Raw genomic sequence first — 25,207 nt, 5'->3', positions numbered from 1 at the left:
ACGGGTACCAGAGAGATTGTGTTTACGCCGTCGACGTGCTATCTAACAATTTCTACATTTTATTCTTCAATACCGAGAGGAACACGGTTAGAAGAATCTATATTCGGGGATTTGAAGAATTGAAGCATCATCGAACGAAAGTTTCCGTTCAGACCATTTTAGACTTTGTAGAGAGGATGTGAAGTTTATCTAAGTGTGTGGTGTAGTCAATTATTTTGAAAATAATGATGGTAGTGTAGACTATGTAGTCAATTATTTTCGTTGCTCCAGTGACCGTAACATTTTTTGTTCTTCTAGTGACCATTGTTGCTATTTGTTATAAGTAAACAACCATGGTCATTGAAGTATTTTTTTTTTGGCGATTGTGATCACTTCCTCATAATATGATATTATTTTTTCACGGACTAATCACAAGAGCTACCGAAGCTAAATTGGTCATGACACGGCAAACTTATAAAGACTGAAGCTCAAAACGACACTGTTTTAAGAACAGGCTTAAAGACATTATAATGGGCCTTGCTTTGAGACACACTAATAAAACTAAGACAAGGCATACCATACAAATATATCCCAACATATTTTGCATAATTTGTACAAAGATATTTTCCAATTTCCACAATCAGGATCATGAATTTTGAAAATCAAAGGGAAGAAGAAAAGAAATAGAATATGGAGATGTAGAAGTAAATGATATGTCCCAATGTTGTTGCTTTCCCAGAGCTTGTGAACACCATAACCCACACACAAAAAAGATTACATATCCATGTGAATATCATGATCTTCCACGAGTAATTCCAGGTTCCATCATTACATATCCATGTGAATGACATATGCTACATATAATTGAAAAACAAACAGAGACTGATCTTAGGAACTTTGAAATGGATATGAAAAAGAAAAAAGAAAAAACTTGACCAACCTTATGACTTCATTTATTCATCTTCTTATTTTTCTTCATTTCTTCTCACTAAAGCCCCCCTCCCACCCCCCCCCCCCCCCATCTTCTCCATACGGAATTTTATTGCTTTCGAGTTCATTCCATTTAGAGTCTTCACAATCACGTCGAAGAACATTTTCTGCAGCTTATTTCCGAGCTCACACTTCCCTAAGATACTTTCTACACGCTCCACAGTTGGATACATTGTTTTTAGAAATGGCTCCAACAATGCCTTTCCATCACTTGTATCGTCCATAATGAGTTCAAGAAATTGTAGCTGTTCTTTTAGGTCTTTCAAAGAAGATCTCACAATCTTGAGCCTCTCGGTTTGTGATAACTCTGAGGTTTCATCTCTTGTTTGCTCCGGTTCACTCAGTGTATTGTGAACAACATCTACAGATGCAGATTCCTGGTCAAGATCCTCTAGAGTATCATCCTCTCTGGTTGTATCTACAGATGCATTTTCTACAAATAATATCTTGAAGAAACTAAAATTTTCAAATCATTATTGTTATTCCATTCTGATGTCTGAACATGTCTTGCAATTAATTTAAACAAACGAATCCATTTATTTAGTCTATGATTAGCAAGTTGATCATTTAGTTTGACTAAGTTATTTTGGATGGGATCAATGAAGTTTTATAATGGCAAAACATAACTCAATTTCAAAAATAATTCTTACTATGAAAAACATGTGTTCCAATAAATTGGATAGTTTCCATACAGAAAATATTTTTTTTTAAAAAATATTTTCCCATTGCAAATGATGCAAGACAAATTATCTATATACACATTATACTAAAACATCAAACGAATCATGTTATTTTTAGAGTAAAAAACAAACTTAATTTGACCCAATATTCTGATGAAAATATATATGTCATTTATAAAATGTTTAACATTTTATAAATGAATGAAATGATAAAGAACAATGATAAAGAACATATTATAGAGATAAAAATCGCTTTGATTAGAAATAGCTTTGTATAGGTTGTTAGAAATAACATTTTTCATACTCTCTCCTTAGCAATTTCGTAGAGATAAAAATAGCTTTGATTAGCACAGAGAATATATCTTTTGTAACGTGTTATATATATATATATTCAACAAAACTAATTATTTATATAAAATTATTATAATTTTTAAAAGTATTTTAGTGGTAAATGCTCTATAAAATGTTTCAAGTGAATGAGCATTTTGGAAAGCATTTGTAACTGTTATACTCTGCTTATCTTATAAAAGTTGATTGGATTTAAAAAAATTGCAAATGCTTTTGTTAATGGTCTTCCAATCAAGCTCAAACTAGTATAGTAGTATTTTCTTTCCAAGGCTGTAATAGTGTAATGTATTAAATCTCTTAAAGAAGCACAAAGCATCATAAATTCCATGTCACTTCATAAAAGACACAACGCTTCTAATGTGGAGATTTTCCGGCAACACATCACCGCAGATCAACGGAGGGAGGAGAACGACGGTGGAAAATCTCGTGAGGAGGGGGAAAGAGTAAGAGTTTCTTAGGCGGGATCACATCCAAGAATTGGGAGGCCAAATAACGTGGAAAAATATATTTCTTCAGAGAAATTAAAAAATTTCTAACAAAATAATAAATTAAAAATATCAAAAGACTGCCTGGTTTCTGGACTAAATTTATTAATATTATTATTATTATTATTTTATATCCCACTCTTCTTTTTTACCTTTTTTTTGAATTAACTCTCAAATTTTTTAATTAGCAATTTACTTAACATTTTGGTAGTTAATTAGTTGACTTCAAAATTAAAACCATTATAAAAAGCACACACAGTATACCTATATACTGTATATTAGCCGATTAAAATTCTCTAGTTAATTTTAATTTTAATTTTTAACCAAAAAAAACGCCATTATATTGTTGCCTGGATTGGAGGACGAATAGGCATGTCTTCGTTGAAAAACTGAAACAGGGGAAGCAATCAGTACTGTCCAATTTCTGGTTTTATGCAAACGGCGAGAAAGGGCGTGAATGCAATAAGCAACATCTGCTCGAGGCTCGAGCACAAGTCACTGATGTCTTAGCTATGTAAAAGTATGTCTAATAATAGCCTTATTATGTTTTCTCTACGGCTTAGCTATGCTTGTTTTGTTTTTCTGGATCTGCTTTGTCTTAAAAATTAGAGTAACAATTACTTGTCTACTAAACGAAAATCTCAAAACGCTTTCCATGAAACTATATATGTCAACATCAGATCTCTCGCAGACTCGCACCACAAAAATGAAACACTCTTTCGTAATAATGCTCATTATTAACTAGAAGCCACTGTATTGATCAACATGCAACAAAGGACCAAAATTTCAAATGAATTTTTTTTTGTTTTTTAAACTTTCCACGCATCTTTTTGTTTTCTAACATACTGGAAGCAAGATAACGCAAAGAATCGACGAAACCGAATCAAGATCAGCAACATCATCCCTAAAAGAAATCACGCGACTTATCCAAAAGTTCGATCCAACTCTATCTCATACGTGACAAAAATCGTCATTATAGAGTTCTTCTCTACGTTAAAACATTGTTATACGTATTTTAATTAACCGGGATGATTCTCATCACATCATTTGTGATTTTTCTAGTTCTCAAATATGACCCGAAACTACCTAAACCTGATAAGTGTTTATCCAAACTTGAAGAGTTTAAGCATCATCGAACGGAAGTTCATACCATTTTAGACTTTGTAGAGAGGATGTGAACTTTTTTATAAGTGTATTCAAAGGGCTTCATAACTTGGAGACTTTATATTTTGATTCTCGACTCTACTTATGATATTGTTCCTCTTTAAGATTGTTTGGATTTTATCTCAAAAACATAGAGAAGCATCTCCCTCATTACTAAACATTGAAACTAATAAATACTAAAAAAACGATATCATAAATGCATACCAAAAAACCAATAGGTGTGAACATACTTGAAGAGGCTTATCGGATGTGTAACATTTATTGTAGCTACTACAATACATTTTCTCTAATGAAAATTTACAAATTTTCAAAAACATACTTGAAAAGTTTTTTTTTGAAAAATACTCACGATTTTGGTATGTCTCTTTTCAATGAGACGATCCTCGAGCAAATTCCATTAAACGCTTCCTTGTTCCTCAGAACAGATCCCACCGTCCTAAACATCTTTCACTCTCTTCTCTCTAGGGTTTAAGCGGAGCAAGGTTTTTGTTTGCATTCGGGCGACAAAAAGACGGTAAATGCTCGTTCTACAATTTCGACCCAGCCCGGCTTTGTTCCGGTTCCGGGTTCGGGTTTTGCCGATGTGGCTATCCGGTAAGATACTAACAATGTCCAGTTTTTGCCAGCTATGATTTAGTTGTGATTTTAAACAATATGGTTTAACAATTACAAATCATATCTATGTTAAATAAAAAATATATCAAAAAGTACATGTGCGAGTTTAGACCTAGTAAATATAAAAACAAATATACTTATTAGGATTAAGGATGTAGGATGGCACCCTAGGTTGGTAAATGTGGTTACTTATAGGTTGGGTAAAAAATGCTTTATGCATATAATTTCGATAGTTTTGGCCGTTTTCTCTTGTAAACTTTACTCCTTTAAATAATATCTCCTGATTCCCTAAGTTCATTTCAGTTTTAATCACACTAGATGAAAATTTTATCGTCGAATTTGTATTAAGTGCCCATTCAATAGTTATTATTTTATCAATCAAGCAAAATGAACAACTAGGTCCATTATCTCTTATTTCAAAGATATGATTATAAACCACATTTATAATTCAAGTAGATAAGCGTTTGTTTATATACAAGATCATGATATAAATATGCCGGATAGAGAACACTAGTTTCACACTCACCCAACGTGTTACTAACCCACCATAAAGCTAACTAGAAAATGTTTTGAACTTTTAATAATTGAAGTACCTTTTTATCTATATCGATTATTATCGTTTTCTATAATATATTCCATAAGCACAAGCACTCAAACAAATCTGCCTTGTTTATTCGACATTTCGGAACTTAGAGTGCTACAAACAAAATAATCAAAGTTTGAATGAAAATAATTGGATCAACCCTTTTTGGAGCATCATCATAATCATTCATCGTCGCTTGTAGAGGTTAATTAGTGTGCGACATGCTTCAAAAAAATTCTGTGATGAATATAAAGGTCATATATATAATCCGATAAAATTGTTTTTTTTTTTTAAAAAATATATTTATTTCAAAGATATATATGCATGCTTTTGTATTTTGTGATGTATAGTTTGCTAATAGGTTGTTGAAGCACATAATTTGTGTGTCTAGTGTTATGCGTGTATATAATAAGTATGTTGAAGACATTTTGTATATATTAAAATCTATTTAATCTCCACACACGTCTAACAAAATGTCATATAAATATTAAATTTCGAAAACTTAAGAAGCGAACTATTACAAAATTATGCCCGCTTCAAAATATATAATCCGCCATCTTTCTAGGTTCGTTTTTAATTCACGAAATTTTCAAAAGTTTTCCTAATTCAAGTTTAAAAGTCAATTTATTATAATAATATTCATCACACCAATATAATTTTTGGAACAAAAATGTTCAAAATGACTAATGTCCCAAACTTGTGATCAGATATAGATTATTATTTTAAAATGAACACAGAAAAACTATTATATATACACACACATTATAGCCGTAACTCTCCTACTTCCAAAACCATTTCCCAACCTTTTCGTTCTTCCGGCCAATCAAATGGGTGATAAACTTCGATTATTCATCGGAATTTTGGGTATACTTTTTTTGGTCTAATAATATATATACTTTCTAACTCTATCATATGCTTTTTTCTTTATTTTTGAAATACTATTTTACTTTTAAACTTAGTCTTGGGTCTATAACATATATCTCTACAAGAAACATATTTGTATGAGAATCTTTTTATGGTTTTTATTCAAAACTAATTATGGTCACTCCACAGGAAACGGAGCTTCGTTGTTGCTCTACACAGCTCCAATGTAAGTAAATGAAATTTTTATAAATCAAATAGCCAATTTAATTTGAGTTAAAGAAGAAAGAAGATTATATAACTCTGTTTTTTTTCTTAATTGACAAGTAGATTAACATTTTCAAGGGTGTTTAAGAAGAAAAGCACAGAGGAATTCTCATGTTTTCCTTACGTTATGACACTCTTCAACTGTTTGATTTATACTTGGTACGGTTTACCGATTGTGAGTCATCTTTGGGAGAATCTTCCTCTCGTCACCATTAATGGAGTCGGCATCCTTCTCGAATCGATCTTCATTTTCATATATTTCTGGTACTCGTCGCCCAAAGAAAAGGTAAACTATTCATTTTATTAGAATCATATGGTACTTTTTTCGTAGGGTAATTAAAATATGACATTAATGATCCTTATATAAAACAGATTAAGGTTGGTGTTACATTTGTTCCGGTGATCGTTTTGTTCGGTTTAACGGCAGCAATCTCAGCCGTGGTATTTGACGACCACCACCACCGGAAATCATTCGTCGGAAGTGTAGGCCTCGTGGCTTCCATCTCCATGTACGGTTCTCCTCTCATCGTTATGGTAAGCCATATATATACATTGTTAAAATTATGTTACAAGAAAAAAAAAATTTGAAGGTGATCAAAAGTCAAAACCATGCAACTATGTATCTTAGAGATATATTGTTTTGCAAAAAAAAAAAGATGAATGTTTGTGTGTTTGTGCCGTGTGCGTGCTAATTAAAAAAATGTGAATATTGTGTGTGCAGAAGAAAGTGATAGAGACGAAAAGTGTGGAATACATGCCGTTTTACTTGTCCTTCTTCTCATTTCTGGCTAGTTCCCTTTGGTTGGCATATGGTTTGCTCAGCTATGATCTCTTTCTTGCGGTTCGTTTTTTTTTTTTTTTTTTTTTTTTTTTTTTTTTTTTTTTTTTTTTCTCTCTTCCTTAATTTATATTGAGATCTACAAAGTTGTTGAGATTTGCATATGCATGCATGGTTTTGAAGATGTCATATATATATTGAATGAATTTTCTAAACATTTATATATATAGTCACCTAATATGGTGGCGACTCCATTGGGGATTCTCCAACTTATCATCTACTTCAAGTACAAGAATAAGAAGGAATTAGCACCAACAACAATGGAGATAAGCAAACGGAATGATGATGATGAAGAGAAGAGTAAGACCACACTTGAGCTTGTAGTTGACGTTGATCGTGATCGTGACGGTGATGCCAATGAGAAGACTTCCAACAATGCATGTTAGCTTTCAACCTCATCGATTTAATAGCTTCGGTGTGAATCCAAAGATTTTATGTAAACATCTCATATGTTGTGCTTTTCATTACATGATGTAACACATGATCAGATGTGTTACATTACTACAAGTTATATGGTTGTTGATCATGTGATGAATAAAGAAGGAAGGCTACGATTTTGCCTTTTTCCTCATTATTTTTCTATTTTAAGGTCATATATATATACACATACAAAGGATCAATGTGTCGACAAAAATGAAAAGATCACCTCCAGATCTCACACTAAAAATGTACTATAATTCATTCATAAATTATGTCGATTTTTTTTCATTATAAGCGTATCTACTTTTTTTTCTTTCTGTAATCAATGTTTCTAGAATTTTGCATTAGGCATTCATTTTTTTTTTTAATCCTAGTCGTAATAATGGGCCAGATAAAGCGTAAAGCCCATATATATGTATTGGATTATATTCTTAGCCCAACAATGAAAAACGCTCTTAAAACAAACGGCGTTTAAAGAAACCGCGAGATAGAAACGCACTTTTGGATTCTCTCTCCCCAAAAGTATAGTAGTCTCTATCTATCTTCTTCTTTATCTTCTTCCTCAACCCGAAACCCTAATTTCTCTGCAGATTTTGCTCCAATCTCCAGACGATTCCTCCAGGTAACATGATCTCTCTTCTTTCTTCTCTCGCTTCAGACTCTTTCGTAGTAATCTATTTGTATTATGTGAACTCCGCTGCTAAAAAAAAATCAAATCCTGTTAACTTTTAAAATTTCCGGGCCAATTTTGTTGAGATCTGGAGAGTTTGTGATTTGTGCAATTTATAATTTATGGTTTCTTTGTTGTTATATTGTACAGCTACAAGATTTCGTTTGAGCAATGTCTTCTGTTTCGAGCCAGCCACAGTTTCGTTACACGCAACCTCCTTCTAAGGTCCTTCATTTGAGAAACTTGCCTTGGGAATGTACTGAAGAGGAGTTAATTGAACTGGGGAAGCCTTTTGGTACAGTTGTTAATACAAAGTGTAATGTTGGAGCCAATCGTAATCAAGCTTTCATTGAGTTTGTAAGTGGAAGAGATTATACCAAAATTGCAAACTAGTGTCATCGTTTTGTTACAAGTTTTTGATTTTCATTTGGTTGTTTGTTTTGTTCTTCAGGAAGATTTGAATCAAGCTATACAAATGATTTCTTACTATGCTTCTTCTTCCGAGCCTGCTCAAGTTCGAGGTAAAACTGTCTACCTCCAGTACTCCAACAGGCAAGAGATAGTGAATAACAAAACGACAGCAGATGTTGTGGGGAATGTTCTTCTGGTGACAATTGAAGGAGACGATGCTCGCATGGTCAGCATTGATGTCTTGCATGTGGTAAGTGTGTCATACTTTATTTGGTTTGGTTTTCCTTAGAAGAAGTAAACCTATTGCTGAAAGATGTTTGGAAGACATTCTGATAATTAGGGTTGTAGGTTGTCGTGCTTTTGGAAACTTACTTTTGACATGAATGTAAATGGATCAGCAGGGCCATATCAAGGCAATATCTTCAGTGGCAGCCTAATGCATTAGGAGAAAAAGAGCACATGTGTGTTTGTTTCCTTTCTCCTTTTCCTAACACTGACTCTCTCTTCCCTACTCTCTCCCTTACACTTCCCTTTTATCAGATATATTCTAGGATTTGTAAGATATGGTCTTACATAGGTGTAGTTAGTATTCTTGTTTGGTATGACATGGTGCAGCTCTATCTTACATAGGTGTAGTTAGTATTTTTGCTTGATATGATAGGGTGCAGCTCTATCTGCGCTTCTTTTGTGATATAGAACTGTTTTCAAAGTTTACGCGGCTGTGGTGAATTCTATCTAGAGGTTCATCAATCTGCTAACCTTTTGAGACATACCTTGTGTCTAATATGATTGATATGTTGGAAAACATATCTTTTACCTTCCAGAGAGTGTAACCTGGCATCGGACTTGTCATGTACTCACGTCATATTACGTTGGTTTAGTTTGCTGTCCTAAGTTTTGTGACGTTGTATGAGTTTTATACAGAGTTATCCCAAACTAAATTTGTCTTGTTATGTTGCTAAAATGCAAAATAATTACAGACGCACAGGAGTCTTTATAGTTGCGTCTTCTGGCTTTTTTTCCATGGTTGTTCTAATTACTGGTTTGCAATGCAGGTCTTCTCAGCATTTGGGTTTGTCCACAAGATCACTACTTTCGAGAAGACAGCTGGATACCAGGTACATTACCAAGCCAAAATTTGCTTTTGTATCTTAATGTTAATATTTATTTTACTTATAATGATTATTGTCTGAATTTCTCTTAGGCACTGGTTCAATTTTCTGATGCGGAAACTGCAACCTCTTCAAAAAATGCCCTCGATGGAAGAAGCATCCCTAGGTGACGGTTGTACTAATTTTTTGAGACGGTATTTACTATTTAGTCTAACTGTGAAGGGCTGCATAGCTCTAGATATTGTGCGGAGATTCTGACAATTTGTCAGCCTTTCAAGCGTCTGTAGGTGTTTTAGCATCTAATGCCTAGTTCTGGGGTGATGTATGGCAATGGCGTTAATTGATGCCGGAATACTAAAGTTGCATCTAATCTTTTCATGACTCACCTGGGAAAATACCGTAGGCTTTGATAGCTACTTAGAATAAGGATAGGCATTGATAGCTACTTAGAATAAGGATAGGCATTGATAGCTAGTTAGAATAAGGATAGGCATTGATAGCTACTTAGAATACTGTATGCACTGATAGCTACTTAGAATAAGGATAGTGTTTTCATGTGAGATTTCTGGCAATATCGTATTTATTTTATTATAAAGCAGACAGGCTTTGCGTTATAATTATATATGTTTGTTATGTGTGAGGCATAGTTTTTTAATTTTTACTGACTTCTTATTTCTGGGTATTAGGTATCTACTCCCTGAGCAAGTGGGACAATGCTCTCTCAAAATCACATATTCAGCTCATACAGATCTGACTGTCAAATTTCAGAGTCATCGGAGTAGGTATGTGTATTCAGATTGTTGTTGAAACATGTTTATGTTTTGGTTTACTTGGTGGTTGCGATGCTTCTGTGACCAAATTTACTGAATTGTTTCCTCTTTATTTTGCAGGGACTATACTAATATGTACCTTCCCGTTGCTCCATCAGCCATTGATAGTACTGGTCAGGTATGCAATTTGAAAGTAGTCTCTTTATGCATTTATATGATTGTAAATCTGCTTTCTACGTTTTTGAATCTCGCTATTAAAGTAAAAGATTAATGTGTCATTCGTACTAGGTGATTGTGGGTGTAGACGGGAAGAAGATGGAGCCAGAAAGTAATGTTCTTCTCGCATCCATTGAAAACATGCAGTATGCAGTAACCTTGGACGTTTTACACATGGTAATACTTGCTCTATACTGAATCCTCATTGAATCTTTGGTTCTATATTTATTAACTGTTCCCCCTTTTTTTAACTAACACGTAGGTTTTTGCGGCTTTTGGGGAAGTTCAAAAGATTGCAATGTTTGACAAGAATGGTGGGCTACAGGCATTGATTCAATACCAAGGTAACAAACTGATATAATATGCTCTGTTTCAGTTGTCATTGATCTCTGTAAAAGCAAATTCTCAAATGACACTGGCTGTATGGTTTCTTTCAGATGTTCAAACGGCTATGGTGGCTAAGGAAGCATTGGAAGGACATTGTATTTACGACGGTGGATTTTGTAAGCTCCACATTACTTATTCACGCCACACCGACCTCAGCATAAAGGTGAACAACGATAGAAGCAGAGACTACACAATGCCCAACCCGCCAGTTCCAATGCCTCAACAACCCGGTCAGAATCCAAACGCCGGGAATCCACAGCAATACCACGCAGCAGGTGGGAGCCACCACCAACAGCAGCAGCCTCCGCCACAAGGCGGATGGGGGCAAGGTTCAATGGGAATGGATGGTGGTCACAATCCTTACATGGCACCACCGTCATCTGGCCCAATGCATCAAGGTCCACCAGGTGGTCATATGCCTCCACAGCATTACGGTGGTCCTGGTCCAGTGCATTAGAGAGAGAGAGAAATAGAGTCCCTCAAAAGTCGAAGACAAAGATGTTCCATCTCTTTCTCTCTTAATTTCTCTTCGTAGCTCTTTTTTTTTTTTTTTTTGGTTTTGCTTGGAACACTTGTACTTGTGTCCAAAAAGATAATCTTATAAAACGGAAACCATTTGAGAAATGTATTAGAAGAAACTTAATCTCTCTCTCTCAGTCTATGTCTCTCTCTCGCACTCACCATATCATTTTCATTATCAAAAAATCTAATCTTTAAGTCTACAAACGAAAGCTCAAAATTGGGTAGAGTTATTGGATAAGATTATTAACACAATCAACTCTAAAAAATAAATTTTGAAAAGAGTTACAAAAAAAAAAAAGAGTTAGAGAAGAGAAAAGATAAAGAGAGGAGGATCTTGTGGCTCCCAAGTCTCCAAAGTCTTCTCTTTTGCTCTAAAGAATAAAAAGAAAAGAGAGAGTAAGAGAGAAGGAAGGAAGAAGATAAAAGAGGATTTGATTTTGATTCCATCATCATAAAACCCTAAACCATCAATGTCTTCTTCTACTCTTCAAGCTTCTCTTCTCCTTCGTCCTCCTCCTCCTCCTCTCCATTCTTCATATTCCTTTAAGCCTCGTTCTTCTCTCTTCTCTCCTTGTTTGAGTTTTCACAACTCTCGATTTCGTCCCCTTCCTTGTTCATTGCGCCAAGACAATGTCGCTTCCGACTCCGATTTTATCCCCAAGGACCCTGCTTTTCTTAGCCAAGGGGAGAGTACGACGGATTCATTTATCACGGATACGGAATTAGAGACGAACGATGGATTTGTGGGTGGTGAGGGGACGAGTGAAGCTACTAGCTTTGAGGCGGCGGAGGTGAAAAGTGGAGGAGGAGAAGAAGAAGAAGCAGAGGTTATTGATGGAGTAACAACGGAAGGAGAAGAGAAGAAGAATAGCAAGTTTCGGATTGTGGTGTTGATGATGGGACTATGGGCGGCTATGAAGAGAGCTATGGAGAAGGTGATGGAGTGGGAGTGGTTAAGCTGGTGGCCTTTCTCTCGCCAGGAGAAGCGGCTTGAGAAACTTATTGCTGAGGCTGATGCCAATCCAAAGGATGCGGCTTTGCAGGGAGCTTTATTGGCTGAGCTCAATAAGCACATGTATGTAACTTTATCAAGCTCTGGTTGATTGGTTTTCGTAATATAGGAGTTGGTGTAGTCTGAATTCAATTGATTTTATGTGGTATGCTGATGTTTTTTTTGTTTTTGATTCAGTCCTGAGGCTGTAGTTCAACGGTTCGAACAAAGGGAACACGCAGTGGACAGTAGAGGAGTTGCTGAATATATTCGAGCTCTTGTCATTACCAATTCTCTTGCGGAGTATCTTCCTGACGAACAAACCGGGAAGCCATCTAGTCTTCCCACACTGGTATTGTTTCTGTCTGCTTGTACCATGACTACTTCTAGAATCTGTGGTTTGGCTATCTGTTTTATCTCTGGTGTACATTTTTGATCTCTGAATTTGATTTGCTTGCTGCCCCTTAAAAATGTCATTTTTAGTTGTCTTTGTTTCTAAGTTAGTGTTGCTGTATTTGTAATAATCATTGGTTTATGTGCAGCTGCAAGAGCTGAAGCATCGTGCATCAGGCAATATGGACGAGTCATTTGTGAATCCTGGTATATCTGAGAAGCAACCATTGCATGTTACTATGGTAAGTTTCTCTTATATTTACCCATCTGGTTAGGTATACAAAGTTTCGATTTTTCTTAGGTTCATGATGGTCCTGTATATGTTAAGTTCTTAACCTGTGTCTTTGCTTTGTTAGGTTAATCCTAAAGTTTCAAACAAATCAAGATTTGCACAAGAGCTTGTCTCTACGATCTTGTTCACAGTTGCGGTGGGATTAGTGTGGTATGCATCATCTATCTTTTAAGTTGAGATTAGATTTATGATAGATTGGTTTAGATAGCACAGGCAGAAGTGTTGCTTCTTATGCATAGTTGAACTTGTGATTGCTTCTCCATTTTAGTACTTCTGCTCCTGTTAAAATGGAAGGTTCCTTGTTTAGGTTAATGGGTGCAGCTGCTCTGCAAAAGTATATTGGAAGCCTGGGAGGAATTGGAACTTCGGGTGTTGGTTCAAGTTCTTCATATTCTCCAAAAGAGATGAACAAGGAAATAACGCCTGAAAAGGTAGAATTTTGAGTAATCATGAAGTAATTATGTTCGGTACTGTTTACGAGGAGTCTAAAGTGAGTTTTAAGTATAACTGCAATGGAATTCATATAGTTACAGTGGCAAACATATAGTAAGAGAAGGATATTGTTAATTAGTTGCATGGTATCATCCTTCTTACCTTGAGACAGTTACTGTCTTGTGGATCCTCTTTGATTTGATGTTAATTTACCCAGTCAACGTTTTAATAGTTCTGTTCATGTAGTCCTTGAGGCCAATAAATGTGTCTGAGCGGCTTCACTGTGTCTTTTTCTAACAAGTTTACTTTCTGCAGAATGTCAAAACATTTAAGGATGTAAAAGGTTGTGATGATGCCAAACAAGAGCTTGAGGAGGTGGTTGAATATCTGAAAAATCCATCAAAGTTTACCCGCCTTGGAGGAAAGTTGCCAAAGGTATTATTTCCTCTCGATTGCATCCTACTTTGCATTTGATTTTCTTAAGGCCATAATCTGTTTAAAGTCAGCATTGTGACATTTCTTAAATGTTTGCTTCCAGGGAATTCTTCTAACCGGGGCACCTGGTACCGGAAAGACATTACTGGCTAAAGTAAGTTCTCACAGAGTGTTACATTGTTGTCTCTTATCGTTTGGGTTGTTATGAAGAGTTAACAATTTCATTTTTGTTGGTGTCTTGCAGTCACCTCCAACTAAAATATAAATTCTTATTCTTATTATTATTATTATTTGACGTCAAAACAGAAGTTCTTTATTAGGCTACCAATTCTATAAATAATTTCAGTAAGCTGACACGTTTTAAATTACAAAGGCAATTGCTGGAGAAGCTGGGGTACCCTTCTTCTATAGAGCTGGATCTGAATTTGAAGAGATGTGAGCGTTCTACTTTTCTTTCACTGTCATATGTCTTGAGCTACATTTACCATTAACTATTTATTACTATCTGCTGACTCAACTTTTGTTGATGTCTTATAATATCAAATTTTAATTTTCTTGATCGACAGGTTTGTCGGGGTAGGAGCTCGGCGAGTGAGATCATTGTTTCAGGCAGCTAAGAAAAAGGTATAACTCAATCTTCACTGCTAGGTCTATGTTCAAAGATTTTTGTTGGTTATTCTTCCATGAATTAAGTTCCATTTACTGACTGTCATGTATGACAGGCACCTTGTATCATATTCATTGATGAAATTGATGCTGTTGGGTCCACGAGAAAACAATGGGAAGGGCATACAAAGAAGACGTTGCATCAACTACTTGTCGAAATGGATGGTTTTGAGCAAAATGAGGTACTTGTTGATGAGGGATAGTGTACCTTGTGATTACGCCCCTGGTTTGCAGAAATATAATAGTATTCTGCTTCTTTTTATTTTGGTTATGCAGGGAATTATAGTTATGGCTGCAACAAACTTGCCTGATATACTTGATCCAGCCCTGACAAGACCGGGCAGATTCGATAGGCATGTAAGTACTGACAGATAGATAGCTAGGTGTGTTGTTCGTTCTGTTCTGAAAAATTGTTTCAGATTTTTCGAAAGGAAGTACTGACAGATTTAATTTTAGATTGTCGTCCCTAGTCCGGATGTCCGTGGACGCCAAGAGATTTTGGAACTCTACCTCCAAGGCAAACCTATGTCAGAAGATGTGGATGTTAAAGCAATTGCTCGTGGAACTCCAGGATTCAATGGTGCTGGTAAGTCTAAAATCTATAACTACAGTGTAGTCATCCTTGAATTTAGTCAAAGTGTCTTCTTTTGTCATTATCCTATAAAGATATTCATTACATTTTTCTCTAATCTCACCAAAACGATTTCCAGATCTTGCAAACCTGGTAAATATTGCTGCCATAAAAGCAGCTGTTGAAGGGGCTGAGAAGTTATCTTCTGAACAGTTGGAATTCGCAAAGGACCGAATAGTTATGGGCACAGAGAGGAAGACAATGTTCGTATCGGAGGACTCAAAGAAGGTATATTTCAATATCTGACACAACATAGAAGTAGTTTTGGATGTGGAGTCCAAACATCTCACTTGCTTCTTTGCCTCTTTAGCTCACTGCATACCATGAGAGTGGTCATGCTATTGTCGCTTTGAACACGGGAGGTGCGCACCCAATCCACAAAGCGACAATAATGCCACGAGGATCTGCATTGGGAATGGTTACCCAGTTACCTTCAAACGATGAAACATCAGTGAGCAAGAGGCAGTTATTAGCTCGTCTTGATGTATGTATGGGAGGAAGAGTTGCAGAGGAGCTCATCTTTGGCCAGGACTATATCACCACTGGAGCAAGTAGTGATCTGTCCCAGGCCACAGAACTTGCACAATATATGGTAACCTAACCTCCATATTACTCAAAGATTAGATGTGTTCAAGTGTTTCTTTATTTCCTAGTTTATCAAAAAGCTAGCTGCCAGTTCAATTAGTGTGTGGAAAAAGTTTTCCTAGTTTTAGTCTATGAGATCCTAAACACTATAACTAGCTAACGGCGAAAAGAAACTTCCACTGTAGAGTTTTGGTAACGGATCTTACCTCTCTTGTGGTAGTTGTAGTAATGCTTTTTTTTGGTTCAATATGCAAAGGTATCGAGTTGTGGGATGAGTGAGGCAATAGGACCAGTTCATATAAAGGAAAGACCAAGCTCTGATATGCAATCACGCATTGATGCAGAGGTAGAGACTCTCTCCTTTATTATTTTTGGTCAAATAGACTCTCTCTATTCATTTTTCAGAGTTCCTCGTTCGAATCCCATTGCTCGTTAGTCTGCTTATGCATCTGGTGGTGATGATACTTTTGGTCAGGTTGTGAAGCTCCTTCGAGAGGCATATGAGCGAGTGAAAGCTCTCTTGAAACGGGTTCGTTGTTGCCAAATTCTCATTTACGCGATCAAAATCTGTTTTTAATAAAAAGTCGTTACTCACTTTAATTGTGTATACGTGTGTTTCCCCAGCATGAGAAGCAGCTACACACATTAGCAAACGCACTTCTAGAGTATGAAACGCTAACCGCAGAGGACATAAAGCGTATCCTCCTTCCAAACCAAGAAGGGGATAAGTTACAGGAGCAACAAGAAGGAGACTTGGTATTGGCTTAAGCCACATCATTCATTATCATAAACACACCTGTTTGGGGTGAAAAAGGGAGGTTCAAAGCTTTGTACAGAGTAAATCTCCCATAGATGATTCTACAACAACCAAAAAGAAAAAAACATGTGAAATTATTTATCTCAGGTTACAAATTATTGTAGTTTTTTAAAATTTCATTAGCTCATTAGTTTTTCACTTCGACCTGGAACCTTTTTCCCTTTTTAACATTCTGTTCAATTCTATGAAAAAAATGTAAAACAACATTGAAAAGAATGTAATTGTAGTCTTTACATGTTTTTTCTTTTGGATAAATTTGAAAGAAAACAACAATAAGAGTATTTATTTGTAATGATATTGAAAATAGAAGCATTGATAATGGAACCACCTGTCCATATGTGACCTATTCTAATATTTTAATATCATCGTTCCAAATGGACAAATTTATAAGCTCATCCACTACTGTAAATAACAAAAGAGAGGAAAAACAACAAATAGTACTTGCATTGTAAAAAACAAATACTACTAAAGACATTTTACAGCTAATGGGGATAAAGTGTGTTTCCTGATCACAAGTGAAGACAAAAATTTATAAACAACAAGAAAGATCTCTTTCCTCAATGGTCCGTGTGGAGATTTTTCACATCCCACAAATCCTATTGGGTACTTTCATCAACCTAAAAATAAATACCAAAAAGAAAGAGACATGGTGTGTGGCCCTTTATGGGTGTAACTAAAAGTGTGAAGAGAGTGGAACCCCATGATCACACTTTTTTAACATTGGTCTCTGCAAATTGTAAAAAGATTCCTGCAAGTGGCTAAAGCCAAACTCCAAAATCATATTTTGGTTACTATAGAGAGAAACCAAAAAACATTTCATTAAAATTAGACACATCAAAAAAAAAAAGAAGAGGGTTGGAATGAAAGTGAAAAGACCCCCAAAAATAGACAAATGAGAGGAAAACTTATGATGTAACAATGATGATACTGTTTTTAGTTTTGGCCTTGTCCATCCTCAAAGAGACTTTTTTTCACTCTCGAGAGCTTCATCCATGGCAGCAACAAACCAAAACTCTCAAGAGACCTCTCCATTCATTGATTCAATCAGTCAGTTTCAGACTCAGTAGTGGTGTCTTGAACGGCAAGACGTTCAGAGATATCAGCTAAAGATTTAAGATTGCATTTGATCAAAGCCTCAACAAAGTAACAAGTCTCATCCTTTGTGTTCCCTTCTGGTACATCAACCACAAATGACTCAATCACAAGTGTCCCTCCTGTTGTTCTTCCTCCTCCTCCTCCTCCTCCTCCTATAGTCTCAGGATGAAGTGAGATGATCGATGAATAGTTCTAAATAAAAGAAAATATCATATTAGTGATTCAATCAAATCAAATCAATGATGTGTAGTAAAAAAGTAAAAGTTTCTTTATATTTGTGGGTTTATATATTTAAAAAAAAAAAAAAAACCTTGAGTCTGTGATCACCACCAACGATTCTGATACTGAGAATATGCTCATTGTCATCAAGTAACTCCAACCTCTCAGTACTTCTAGTAGCTGGTAAACCAGATTTGACATCGACCTCTCTTACTGTACCAATCTCCATGTTCCCTTTCACCACACACCTACTTATAAATGGTTTATACTTCTGCGGCTGATCAAACCTTCTCACCAGTGACCACACCTACAAAACAAAACCAGATTCGGATTTATACACACAATAATCAAAAATGGAAACTTCTATAAATAGAAACCAAATCGATTCGTCTTCTTCAACATTTTCTGGATTGAATTATTATTTACAGACCAAAAACAGAGAGAAACAGAGAGAAACAGAGAGAAGAAAAGAGAAGAAGATTACGATATGAACAGGAGCGTTGATATGTTTAACAAGCGTAGAGCTACACTGATTCTGAAGAAGCTCATGTTGATGATGTCTTCTAATAAACTCTCTCTCCTGACTCTGACTCAGATTCGGATTCACCAAGCTTTCATTCCCGTTAGCTTCCATATTTCTTCTTCTTTCTTCTTCCGTTTTCTTAAGCCACGGTGAAAAAATCTCTACACCTCCTCCGTGTTTAAGATACAACCGGAAAAAAAAAAAAAAAAAAAAACACCAAACGAGAAAGAGAAAGAAATAAAGGTAAAAGATGTGAGCTTTAATAGATCTGATCTGAGTGAAGTTTTTTTCTTTTGTTATATTTTCTCCGGTGAGATCTTACGATGAAGGAAAGATTGATTTTAAGATTACAGTCGCCGTCTTTGGAGGGAGAGAGATGATAAGAGAGAGAAAGAAAGAGAGAGAGAGAAAGAGAAGAGAGAGAGAGAAGAATCCTCCAACAAACTTTTTTGGGAAAACGTCCTGGTTCCCCATGAGAACTATGATATCGTACCAGATGGAGCCCGATCTTTACCCCCGTCCCAGATGGCTCTCATGAAATTCTTCTCAATCTATATACCCATATATCGGGATGTTATCGGTTTAAAGAGTGAACCGATACGATACCGTTCATACCAAATAGAAAACCAAAAATAAAACCTGACTGATGTTAATAATCCGACCCGAGACGATACATCTATAACACATCTATAACTCCATTAAAATCCCCAAATCCTCAAACCCTAAAAGCATAAAATTCTTAAATCGATCTTTGCAACCATGAGTACCGTTTCTGGAGGTTCGAGTGGTTCATCAAATGTTCGACAAAGAGGATTCGTCGTTGGCGTGCCTAAGAGATGCTGGTGTGGGGAACACATCGTGGCAATGACTTTCGATGTCGAGAAGCAGCAGCAAAGAAGGTACTATGTTATGCTTTGTTTGATGTAGACATCGACCTAATCCAAATCCGAGCCTAATCCTTCTCATCAATTTTCATTGTATTCTATGATATAATGTTAGCTTGTGAACGATAACCACATCTTTAAGTGGGTCGATGAGGCATTGTTGGACGAGGTAGCAACATTGGGTGTTCAATTTGAGAGAGTAAAAGAAGAGATGAAAGAGCGTACAATAGAGACATTGCAAGAACAGAAGCTGAAATTTGAGAAGATGCAAATGGAGTTCGAAAAAGAGCTTTGTGAGAGGGTTGAAGAAGTTTTGTTGGAAGCAAAAGCTGAATTGCAATGTAGGATGAATAAGAGTATAATTGTATGTGTTTTCGGTTTTATGATCTTGTTTGCTCTGTTTAAGCTTGTATGATGAGCTATTGTAAACTATTGTTCGGTTGTAATCTATTGTTGTTCGGTTGTATGCTCTGCTTTATGCTCTTGTTTGTTTTGGTGTTGAGTGTGAACTCTTGTTGGTGTTGCTATTGCATTTAATAAGATAAGACATTCCACATTTCATAAAAGGCAGAACATGATGAACACATGTTCTGAAAACAAGCAGAATGATAACGTTTTGAAATCATGTTCTCAACATGATCACAGACCAAAAACATAACCCTACTAGTCTATTCGACCAAAATACAGATCCAGACACTAAAATGTAACCATTTGTCGATCAGACACTAAAATGTAACCATCTCCCTCGTTTAGATCCAGGTCAGTCTTCAATCTCTTCACAAACCATAACCAATTGTCTTTGTTCTCAACTTGAACAACACACCAGGCTATTGGATAGATGCCATTGTCTGCATCTCTGCCTAATGCAGCAAGCAACTGTCCCTTGATCTTTGCCTTTAAGAAGGCGCCATCAACTCCTATTATTGGCCGGCAAGTCTGTTTCCAAGTTCTTCTAAGGGCATCGAAACAAACATAAAACCGATTGAAGACGTCTTGACCAGCATCATTCTTAATTGTATCAATCTCCACAACAGACCCTGGATTTGCTTCCAAGATCTCAGCTTGGTAATCTCGCAGTCGTGCAAACTGTTGTTCATACTCATACTCTATCCATCCCAAAGCCTTTCTCCGAGCAGCTTGACATTGTGGCCTAGTAGCGGATATCTTCCACCTTTCCATGATAATCTGTTCAATCCTCAAAGGCTTGTAATGATCCGGTTCCTCTCTAATCTTATCGAGAAAAATTCTAGCTATGACTGGGACCTTAAACATCTCACACTCGCCATTGGGGGTACAACAATGCTTATCAATGTATTTCGTAATCTTCCACAAAGATGCGTTTGGAAGAAGTGCAGCAAACACTTTCCACTCACAATTGCCCTTATCCCCAACACATCTAAACCCGAGTTTATCTTTGTCATACCTGTATTGCTTCAAATTGTAACCAGTATGTAGTGCATAGTCCAAGACACTCTCCTTGAATGCGACCCCATTGTAGAAGGATTGGTCTTTCCACAAAGTTCCATCACCACGTCCGATATCCGTAAACACCCTCTCTGGACCCGCACCACGACCACGACCCGCACCACGACCACGACCTTCTTCCTCGTCGTCACTTTCTGGGTACGTATCATGACGAATCGACTCTTCAGCATCGGTAAATTCCTGAGCAAGCATATCGACGTGAAATTCATCTCGATCCTCTCCTTCTTCATCGTACTCTCGTTCTCCAACACCATCTCTTTGCCCAATACCATCTTGTTGCCCAAAACCAGATCGGATTATTAAATCCATCGATTCAATTTGAGAAATCGATGGTGAAATTTGATTTTCTAGGGTTCGTCGCGAGAGAAAACAAAAAAGAGGTTAAAATGTGATTTTAGGGATTTCTCGGTTGAGGGTTATGTTTCTAATCGGGTCAAAATCAGGTTTTAATCGGGTCGAAATCAGGTTTATTTTGGTTTGTAAACTTCGTCACTCGGTTAATCAAATAGTAAACCAATTAAACCTATAGCAATGGTGAAATAGATGATATCTTCTATTCTCATGGAGATACAAAACGTAAATTACAGATATATGGGTATATAGATTGAAAAGAATTTCAGGAGAGCCATCTGGGACGGGGGTAAAGATCGGGCTCCATCTGGTACGATATCATAGTTCTCATGGGAAACCAGGACGTTTTCCCAACTTTTTTCTCTCTCTCTTTCTTTTTAAATATTATTATTATTGAATTTAAATAGACTTTTTTCTTCAGAGTGAGAGATTTTATATATTTTTTTTAACTGGTAAAAAAGTTTTTGATATTAAAAAAAAAAAAGGAGTAAAAGGGACCTTTCTCTCTAATTTCACTACTCTTATTGGATGATTTCTTATGTTATCCCACTCATTTCTCTTTATTTACGCTATTGCCCCTCTTCTTTTTGTTTGTTGATTTCTGTTTTTTGTTGACCATTATACCCTTTTTGTTAATAATTTTTGATTGGTGATTTTTTTTTTTTTTAATGAAGACTCGATTCTTAAAATTAAGTAAATTTGGTTTTTAGCCCATGCGAAAGCTGAGTCAATTATTGGAATAGTTTTTTTTTTTGACTCTCATTTGGAGAAAATATTTTTTTTTTTTATAAATTTTTATTAATATATTTTATTCTGTGGTTTATTGGGATTAATTGTTGTGATGTACATCTGTATGTATATCAGTGTCTGTGTAATTAGCAATTGTATAGAATGATTTACGATTAGATTACTGTAACATTGTTTTCATGTAAAATTGTTGCTAACTTTGTAACGTGCTAAAGTATTCTCGAGAATACGAACTATACCTCAAATATCACTACAAAAAAAGGTCAGTTTGTATCATTTATTTTGAATATTTGCATTACTTATAATTCATGCAAAAGAATTTTTCATCGTTTATTTAAATGATATAAAATGGGATGATGCAAATAATTAACATCGTTTCATTAGTAACTGATGCAATTATCTATAATATTGTATCGTTTGTTTTAAATGATGTTAATTTTGTGTCAATTACAAAATATGATGCTAGTATTTGTAACGTTTTAACAAATGATGTTATTTTTTCCATCATTTCTATATAATTGATATTAAAATTAGTGTCGATTTTCAGAACTGATTTCAATATTTGTATCATGTATAGCAAATGATTTAAATAAGTGTATCATTTACAATAACTGATTGGAAACATAGTATCACTTTTACATAAATGATGTTATTTTTAATTTGTAAATGATGGGTGCTTTCTAATTTGTAGATTGGCTTTGGCTCGTTATAATAGTATTAGTACGTACAACTTTCGAATTAGTTCTCTATATACTCAAAGTAATTAATAAGAGACCACATTATAAAAGTTTGAGGTATAATTGGAAAAGTAGCACTTTTACTGATGTCAATTTTTGTTTTTTTTTTTTGATGCTATAAACGTTTGTTGATAAAAACATCAAATCTGAACGTATTTTCATTTAGATTTGCTTTTTATTATAATTACTATTCAGTTTCGTTTCACATTCTGACTAGATACAGTACTGGTTATGAAGCCAGACGACCAATAATTTCACACATTTTTTACAGTTTAATCAGAAATGTTTTTGGTAGTACGTAGAAATATGTTTTCAGTCAGACAGTGTTCAGATATAAAACAGCGTAAACCAAATTTGGCGGCTGATGCTATTTATGATCTTTAATGTCGACGATTTTTTTTCATCATGTTTGGTTTCAAAGCTAGCAACGATTTAATCAACTAATGAGGTTGGAATATTAAAAAAAAATCTTAATTAATAAAGTAAATCCATTTTCACTTATTATCCAAAAAAAGATGTCCATACCCACATGCAAGTAACTATTTTTATAAAAATTACGATAATAATTTTTTGATAAAAAATAAAACATAAAGAATTGTCGTTGACAATAAAAATAAAAATAAGAATAAAAAGCTTTTTTGTTTTTGAAAATATTAGACAAAATCGGGGTCCATAGTTTGGATAAAGTATAATTAAAACGCTTCAAAGTAACTGCACACATTCACGTTTTGTTTGTCTTCTTCTAAACAATATTTTCTTGTGAGTCTTCAATGGTTGAACTAGCATTTTAAAACAACACATTGACTTCAAAAATATATATATAACAAATAGTATTCGCACTTGATGACTCTTGGAATCGCATTGCAAAAATGATTTATATAATAAAAAAATATATATCAAACAGAACTTTCAAGTGTGTAAAAATGTGTGCAGTTTTGTATATTTTCATTTTCTAACACAACAACATGACACATAATTTATACATTATTTTCGCTATTTGAAAAAAACACTCTCCAAAATCACTCCTTTTATTATAACTTTACTCATTTTCGTCGATTTTATATCATATTTTAATTTGTTTATATATCTATGTAACTAATACATATCTTATATATCAAATTGGATTTTTTTTTTCTTCCATTTATCCATCTTTTAAAAAGAACAATCTACCAAATACATTTTCCAAAATCGATGAAAACAAAAATATTAACAACATATTAAAAAAGGATATACATATACATGTACCAACCAATTCGATAAAAGAAAAATAGTGTTTGTTGTTGTACAGCTACAATTGGAATTAGATAGATTCGTTTTATTACCCTTTCAATATACATGGACCGTACTTTTTTCATTCGCGCTAAAACAACAAAATCACTTTGTTTGACTTCCATATGTATCATATCATTCGAGAGGCCTTAAATATCTTAATATTAAGGACAAGAAGTAAGGATCACATAAATAGTAAGTCCATTGATTGGATGTAAAAGGACAATCACCTTTGTATAGTGGGAATGTTTAGATTCACTTCATGCGTCGATATTAGTATAAATAGTAAGACAACGATCGACGATATTAGTATATTAGTATCAAAATAAAGATCTATTTAAGTGAAAGAGAGAAGTGGACCCAAAAACAAAGGTGTGGAAGAGATGTGAATAGAGAGAAAACTAATTTATAAAGAGAGAAGCGAGGATCATGTGTTACAATATTGCACCTATATATATCTTCGTTTTGACCATTCGGCTAAATTAACGTGAACACCATTAATGGCTTATGAATCAAAAGCCCACACTTTGATCTCTATTAATATTCTTTTATTCGTATACATGAAAAAGAAGATGATTTTGAGACTCATTTAATCCCACTACAAGTTCGAAATTTTTGTTGGTTCCAAAAAGAAGAAAAACTATATGTTTGCTTTTGTTTTTACACAAAGAAAATTTCACATATACGAAAATAGAAAAACCTTTGTAGTTTTCTTCATAATTTTTTTGGTTTGACGTGCATATTTATTTTTACATGGAAATTAAATTGAAACCCAAAATTTTGAGATAGCAAACATTTTTTTAGTTTTTTTCGTAAAATAATTCCTAAAGTCTCAACTAGCAAATTAATAATTTATGTAAAAAAACATAAGGACAACTATTATCAGAAAACACAAATGGAACAAGAGCTTTTTTCAATAAGTTTAGCATTTTACGTTGAGAATTAATAGAAACAACTTACCTAAAAATTTTAAAATTGTGATTTTTTTGTTGTTGTAGGCATAAAACAAATATAAAGATAAACGCAGTGCAAACAAAATTTTGATGCCTAAATGACTAAATCTAATAAGACATTGACAAGAAACAAATTTTAACCAACCTAAGGGATCTTAGTTGCATCTAGGAGGCACAAATATATATATTTGATAGATATATAGGTTCCTTCTATATAGTGGCACAAACTTATTTTGATATATATCAAAGTTGCCCAACTAAAATTCTAAAACCAGGACCAAATCGTCTCATGCTTAAATAGGCTGGTCTCAGAATGAACCTGCTTAGCTTATCACAACCACCATACATCTTATTACTAACATGTCAATGAGATTCAAACGAATG

General features: G+C 34.8%; 5 protein-coding genes across 11 annotated transcripts; 3 read left to right on the top strand and 2 right to left on the bottom strand.

The window, feature by feature from the left end:
* The first annotated feature begins 3,993 nt into the window (after window positions 1-3,993).
* On the top strand, window positions 3,994-7,381 carry LOC104725836 (bidirectional sugar transporter SWEET3-like). Of its 4 annotated transcripts, none has more exons than XM_087473002.1 (6): window positions 3,994-4,240; window positions 5,898-5,934; window positions 6,036-6,258; window positions 6,345-6,506; window positions 6,697-6,813; window positions 6,981-7,381. In XM_087473002.1, the coding sequence occupies exons 1-6, from the start codon at window positions 4,165-4,167 to the stop codon at window positions 7,194-7,196; spliced, it is 831 nt and encodes a 276-aa protein (XP_087329128.1). In that variant the 5' UTR covers window positions 3,994-4,164; the 3' UTR covers window positions 7,197-7,381. The 4 variants fall into 4 exon arrangements, with proteins under 4 accessions (XP_087329128.1, XP_087329127.1, XP_087329129.1 ...); XM_087473001.1 differs by having other exon boundaries at window positions 4,122-4,240; window positions 6,694-6,813; XM_087473003.1 differs by lacking the exon at window positions 3,994-4,240 and adding an exon at window positions 5,279-5,409 and having other exon boundaries at window positions 6,694-6,813.
* A 52-nt stretch (window positions 7,382-7,433) lies between these two features.
* On the top strand, window positions 7,434-11,445 carry LOC104725834 (polypyrimidine tract-binding protein homolog 2). 4 transcript variants are annotated; one of them, XM_087472997.1, is made up of 11 exons: window positions 7,437-7,852; window positions 8,051-8,257; window positions 8,352-8,561; window positions 8,713-8,772; window positions 9,367-9,429; window positions 9,516-9,617; window positions 10,110-10,205; window positions 10,314-10,371; window positions 10,482-10,586; window positions 10,672-10,753; window positions 10,847-11,445. In XM_087472997.1, the coding sequence occupies exons 3-11, from the start codon at window positions 8,527-8,529 to the stop codon at window positions 11,251-11,253; spliced, it is 1,008 nt and encodes a 335-aa protein (XP_087329123.1). In that variant the 5' UTR covers window positions 7,437-7,852; window positions 8,051-8,257; window positions 8,352-8,526; the 3' UTR covers window positions 11,254-11,445. The 4 variants fall into 4 exon arrangements, with proteins under 4 accessions (XP_010442873.1, XP_087329123.1, XP_087329122.1 ...); XM_087472996.1 differs by having other exon boundaries at window positions 8,710-8,772; XM_010444571.3 differs by lacking the exon at window positions 8,713-8,772 and having other exon boundaries at window positions 7,434-7,852; window positions 9,516-9,589.
* Window positions 11,446-11,580: 135 nt separating this feature from the next.
* On the top strand, window positions 11,581-16,815 carry LOC104725833 (ATP-dependent zinc metalloprotease FTSH 11, chloroplastic/mitochondrial). The gene is made up of 17 exons (XM_010444570.3): window positions 11,581-12,393; window positions 12,508-12,661; window positions 12,852-12,944; window positions 13,059-13,144; window positions 13,302-13,425; window positions 13,742-13,861; window positions 13,965-14,015; window positions 14,235-14,296; window positions 14,428-14,485; window positions 14,584-14,709; window positions 14,804-14,884; window positions 14,984-15,113; window positions 15,238-15,386; window positions 15,469-15,750; window positions 16,000-16,089; window positions 16,219-16,272; window positions 16,368-16,815. The coding sequence occupies exons 1-17, from the start codon at window positions 11,789-11,791 to the stop codon at window positions 16,509-16,511; spliced, it is 2,409 nt and encodes an 802-aa protein (XP_010442872.2). The 5' UTR covers window positions 11,581-11,788; the 3' UTR covers window positions 16,512-16,815.
* A 515-nt stretch (window positions 16,816-17,330) lies between these two features.
* Window positions 17,331-21,524, bottom strand: LOC104725832 (abscisic acid receptor PYL8-like). The gene is made up of 4 exons (XM_087473000.1): window positions 21,473-21,524; window positions 18,359-18,841; window positions 17,966-18,181; window positions 17,331-17,847 (listed from the first exon to the last, which is right to left on the bottom strand). Exons 2-4 carry the CDS (start codon window positions 18,506-18,508, stop codon window positions 17,605-17,607), a joined length of 609 nt encoding a protein of 202 aa, XP_087329126.1. The 5' UTR covers window positions 18,509-18,841; window positions 21,473-21,524; the 3' UTR covers window positions 17,331-17,604.
* LOC104793813 (uncharacterized) lies at window positions 19,978-21,075 on the bottom strand. Its single transcript, XM_087472961.1, has one exon. The coding sequence runs from the start codon at window positions 21,073-21,075 to the stop codon at window positions 19,978-19,980; it is 1,098 nt and encodes a 365-aa protein (XP_087329087.1).
* Window positions 21,525-25,207: the final 3,683 nt, after the last annotated feature.

Source organism: Camelina sativa, chromosome 11, assembly GCF_030686135.1.
Source record: "Camelina sativa cultivar CO46 ecotype springtype chromosome 11, ASM3068613v1".
Lineage (NCBI taxonomy): Eukaryota > Viridiplantae > Streptophyta > Magnoliopsida > Brassicales > Brassicaceae > Camelina > Camelina sativa.
Note: the sequence above shows the minus strand (reverse complement) of the source record. Positions and strands in the feature narration are given on the sequence as shown.

Excerpts from the sequence above, each read along its gene's own strand:
- LOC104725833 (XM_010444570.3), top strand. The coding sequence starts at position 11,789 with ATGTCTTCTTCTACTCTTCAAGCTTCTCTTCTCCTTCGTCCTCCTCCT. Across the intron at positions 12,662-12,851 it reads CATCTAGTCTTCCCACACTG|CTGCAAGAGCTGAAGCATCG; the intron begins GTATTGTTTCTG and ends GTTTATGTGCAG. Across the intron at positions 13,426-13,741 it reads AGGAAATAACGCCTGAAAAG|AATGTCAAAACATTTAAGGA; the intron begins GTAGAATTTTGA and ends TACTTTCTGCAG.
- LOC104725832 (XM_087473000.1), bottom strand. The coding sequence starts at position 18,508 with ATGGAAGCTAACGGGAATGAAAGCTTGGTGAATCCGAATCTGAGTCAG. Across the intron at positions 18,182-18,358 it reads TCAACGCTCCTGTTCATATC|GTGTGGTCACTGGTGAGAAG; the intron begins GTAATCTTCTTC and ends TTTGTTTTGTAG. Across the intron at positions 17,848-17,965 it reads GTGGTGATCACAGACTCAAG|AACTATTCATCGATCATCTC; the intron begins GTTTTTTTTTTT and ends TCTTTTATTTAG.
- LOC104725834 (XM_010444571.3), top strand. The coding sequence starts at position 8,072 with ATGTCTTCTGTTTCGAGCCAGCCACAGTTTCGTTACACGCAACCTCCT. Across the intron at positions 10,206-10,313 it reads TTTCAGAGTCATCGGAGTAG|GGACTATACTAATATGTACC; the intron begins GTATGTGTATTC and ends TTTATTTTGCAG. Across the intron at positions 10,372-10,481 it reads CCATTGATAGTACTGGTCAG|GTGATTGTGGGTGTAGACGG; the intron begins GTATGCAATTTG and ends CATTCGTACTAG.
- LOC104725836 (XM_087473001.1), top strand. The coding sequence starts at position 4,165 with ATGCTCGTTCTACAATTTCGACCCAGCCCGGCTTTGTTCCGGTTCCGG. Across the intron at positions 6,259-6,344 it reads ACTCGTCGCCCAAAGAAAAG|ATTAAGGTTGGTGTTACATT; the intron begins GTAAACTATTCA and ends TATATAAAACAG. Across the intron at positions 6,814-6,980 it reads GCTATGATCTCTTTCTTGCG|TCACCTAATATGGTGGCGAC; the intron begins GTTCGTTTTTTT and ends TTATATATATAG.
- LOC104793813 (XM_087472961.1), bottom strand. The coding sequence starts at position 21,075 with ATGGATTTAATAATCCGATCTGGTTTTGGGCAACAAGATGGTATTGGG.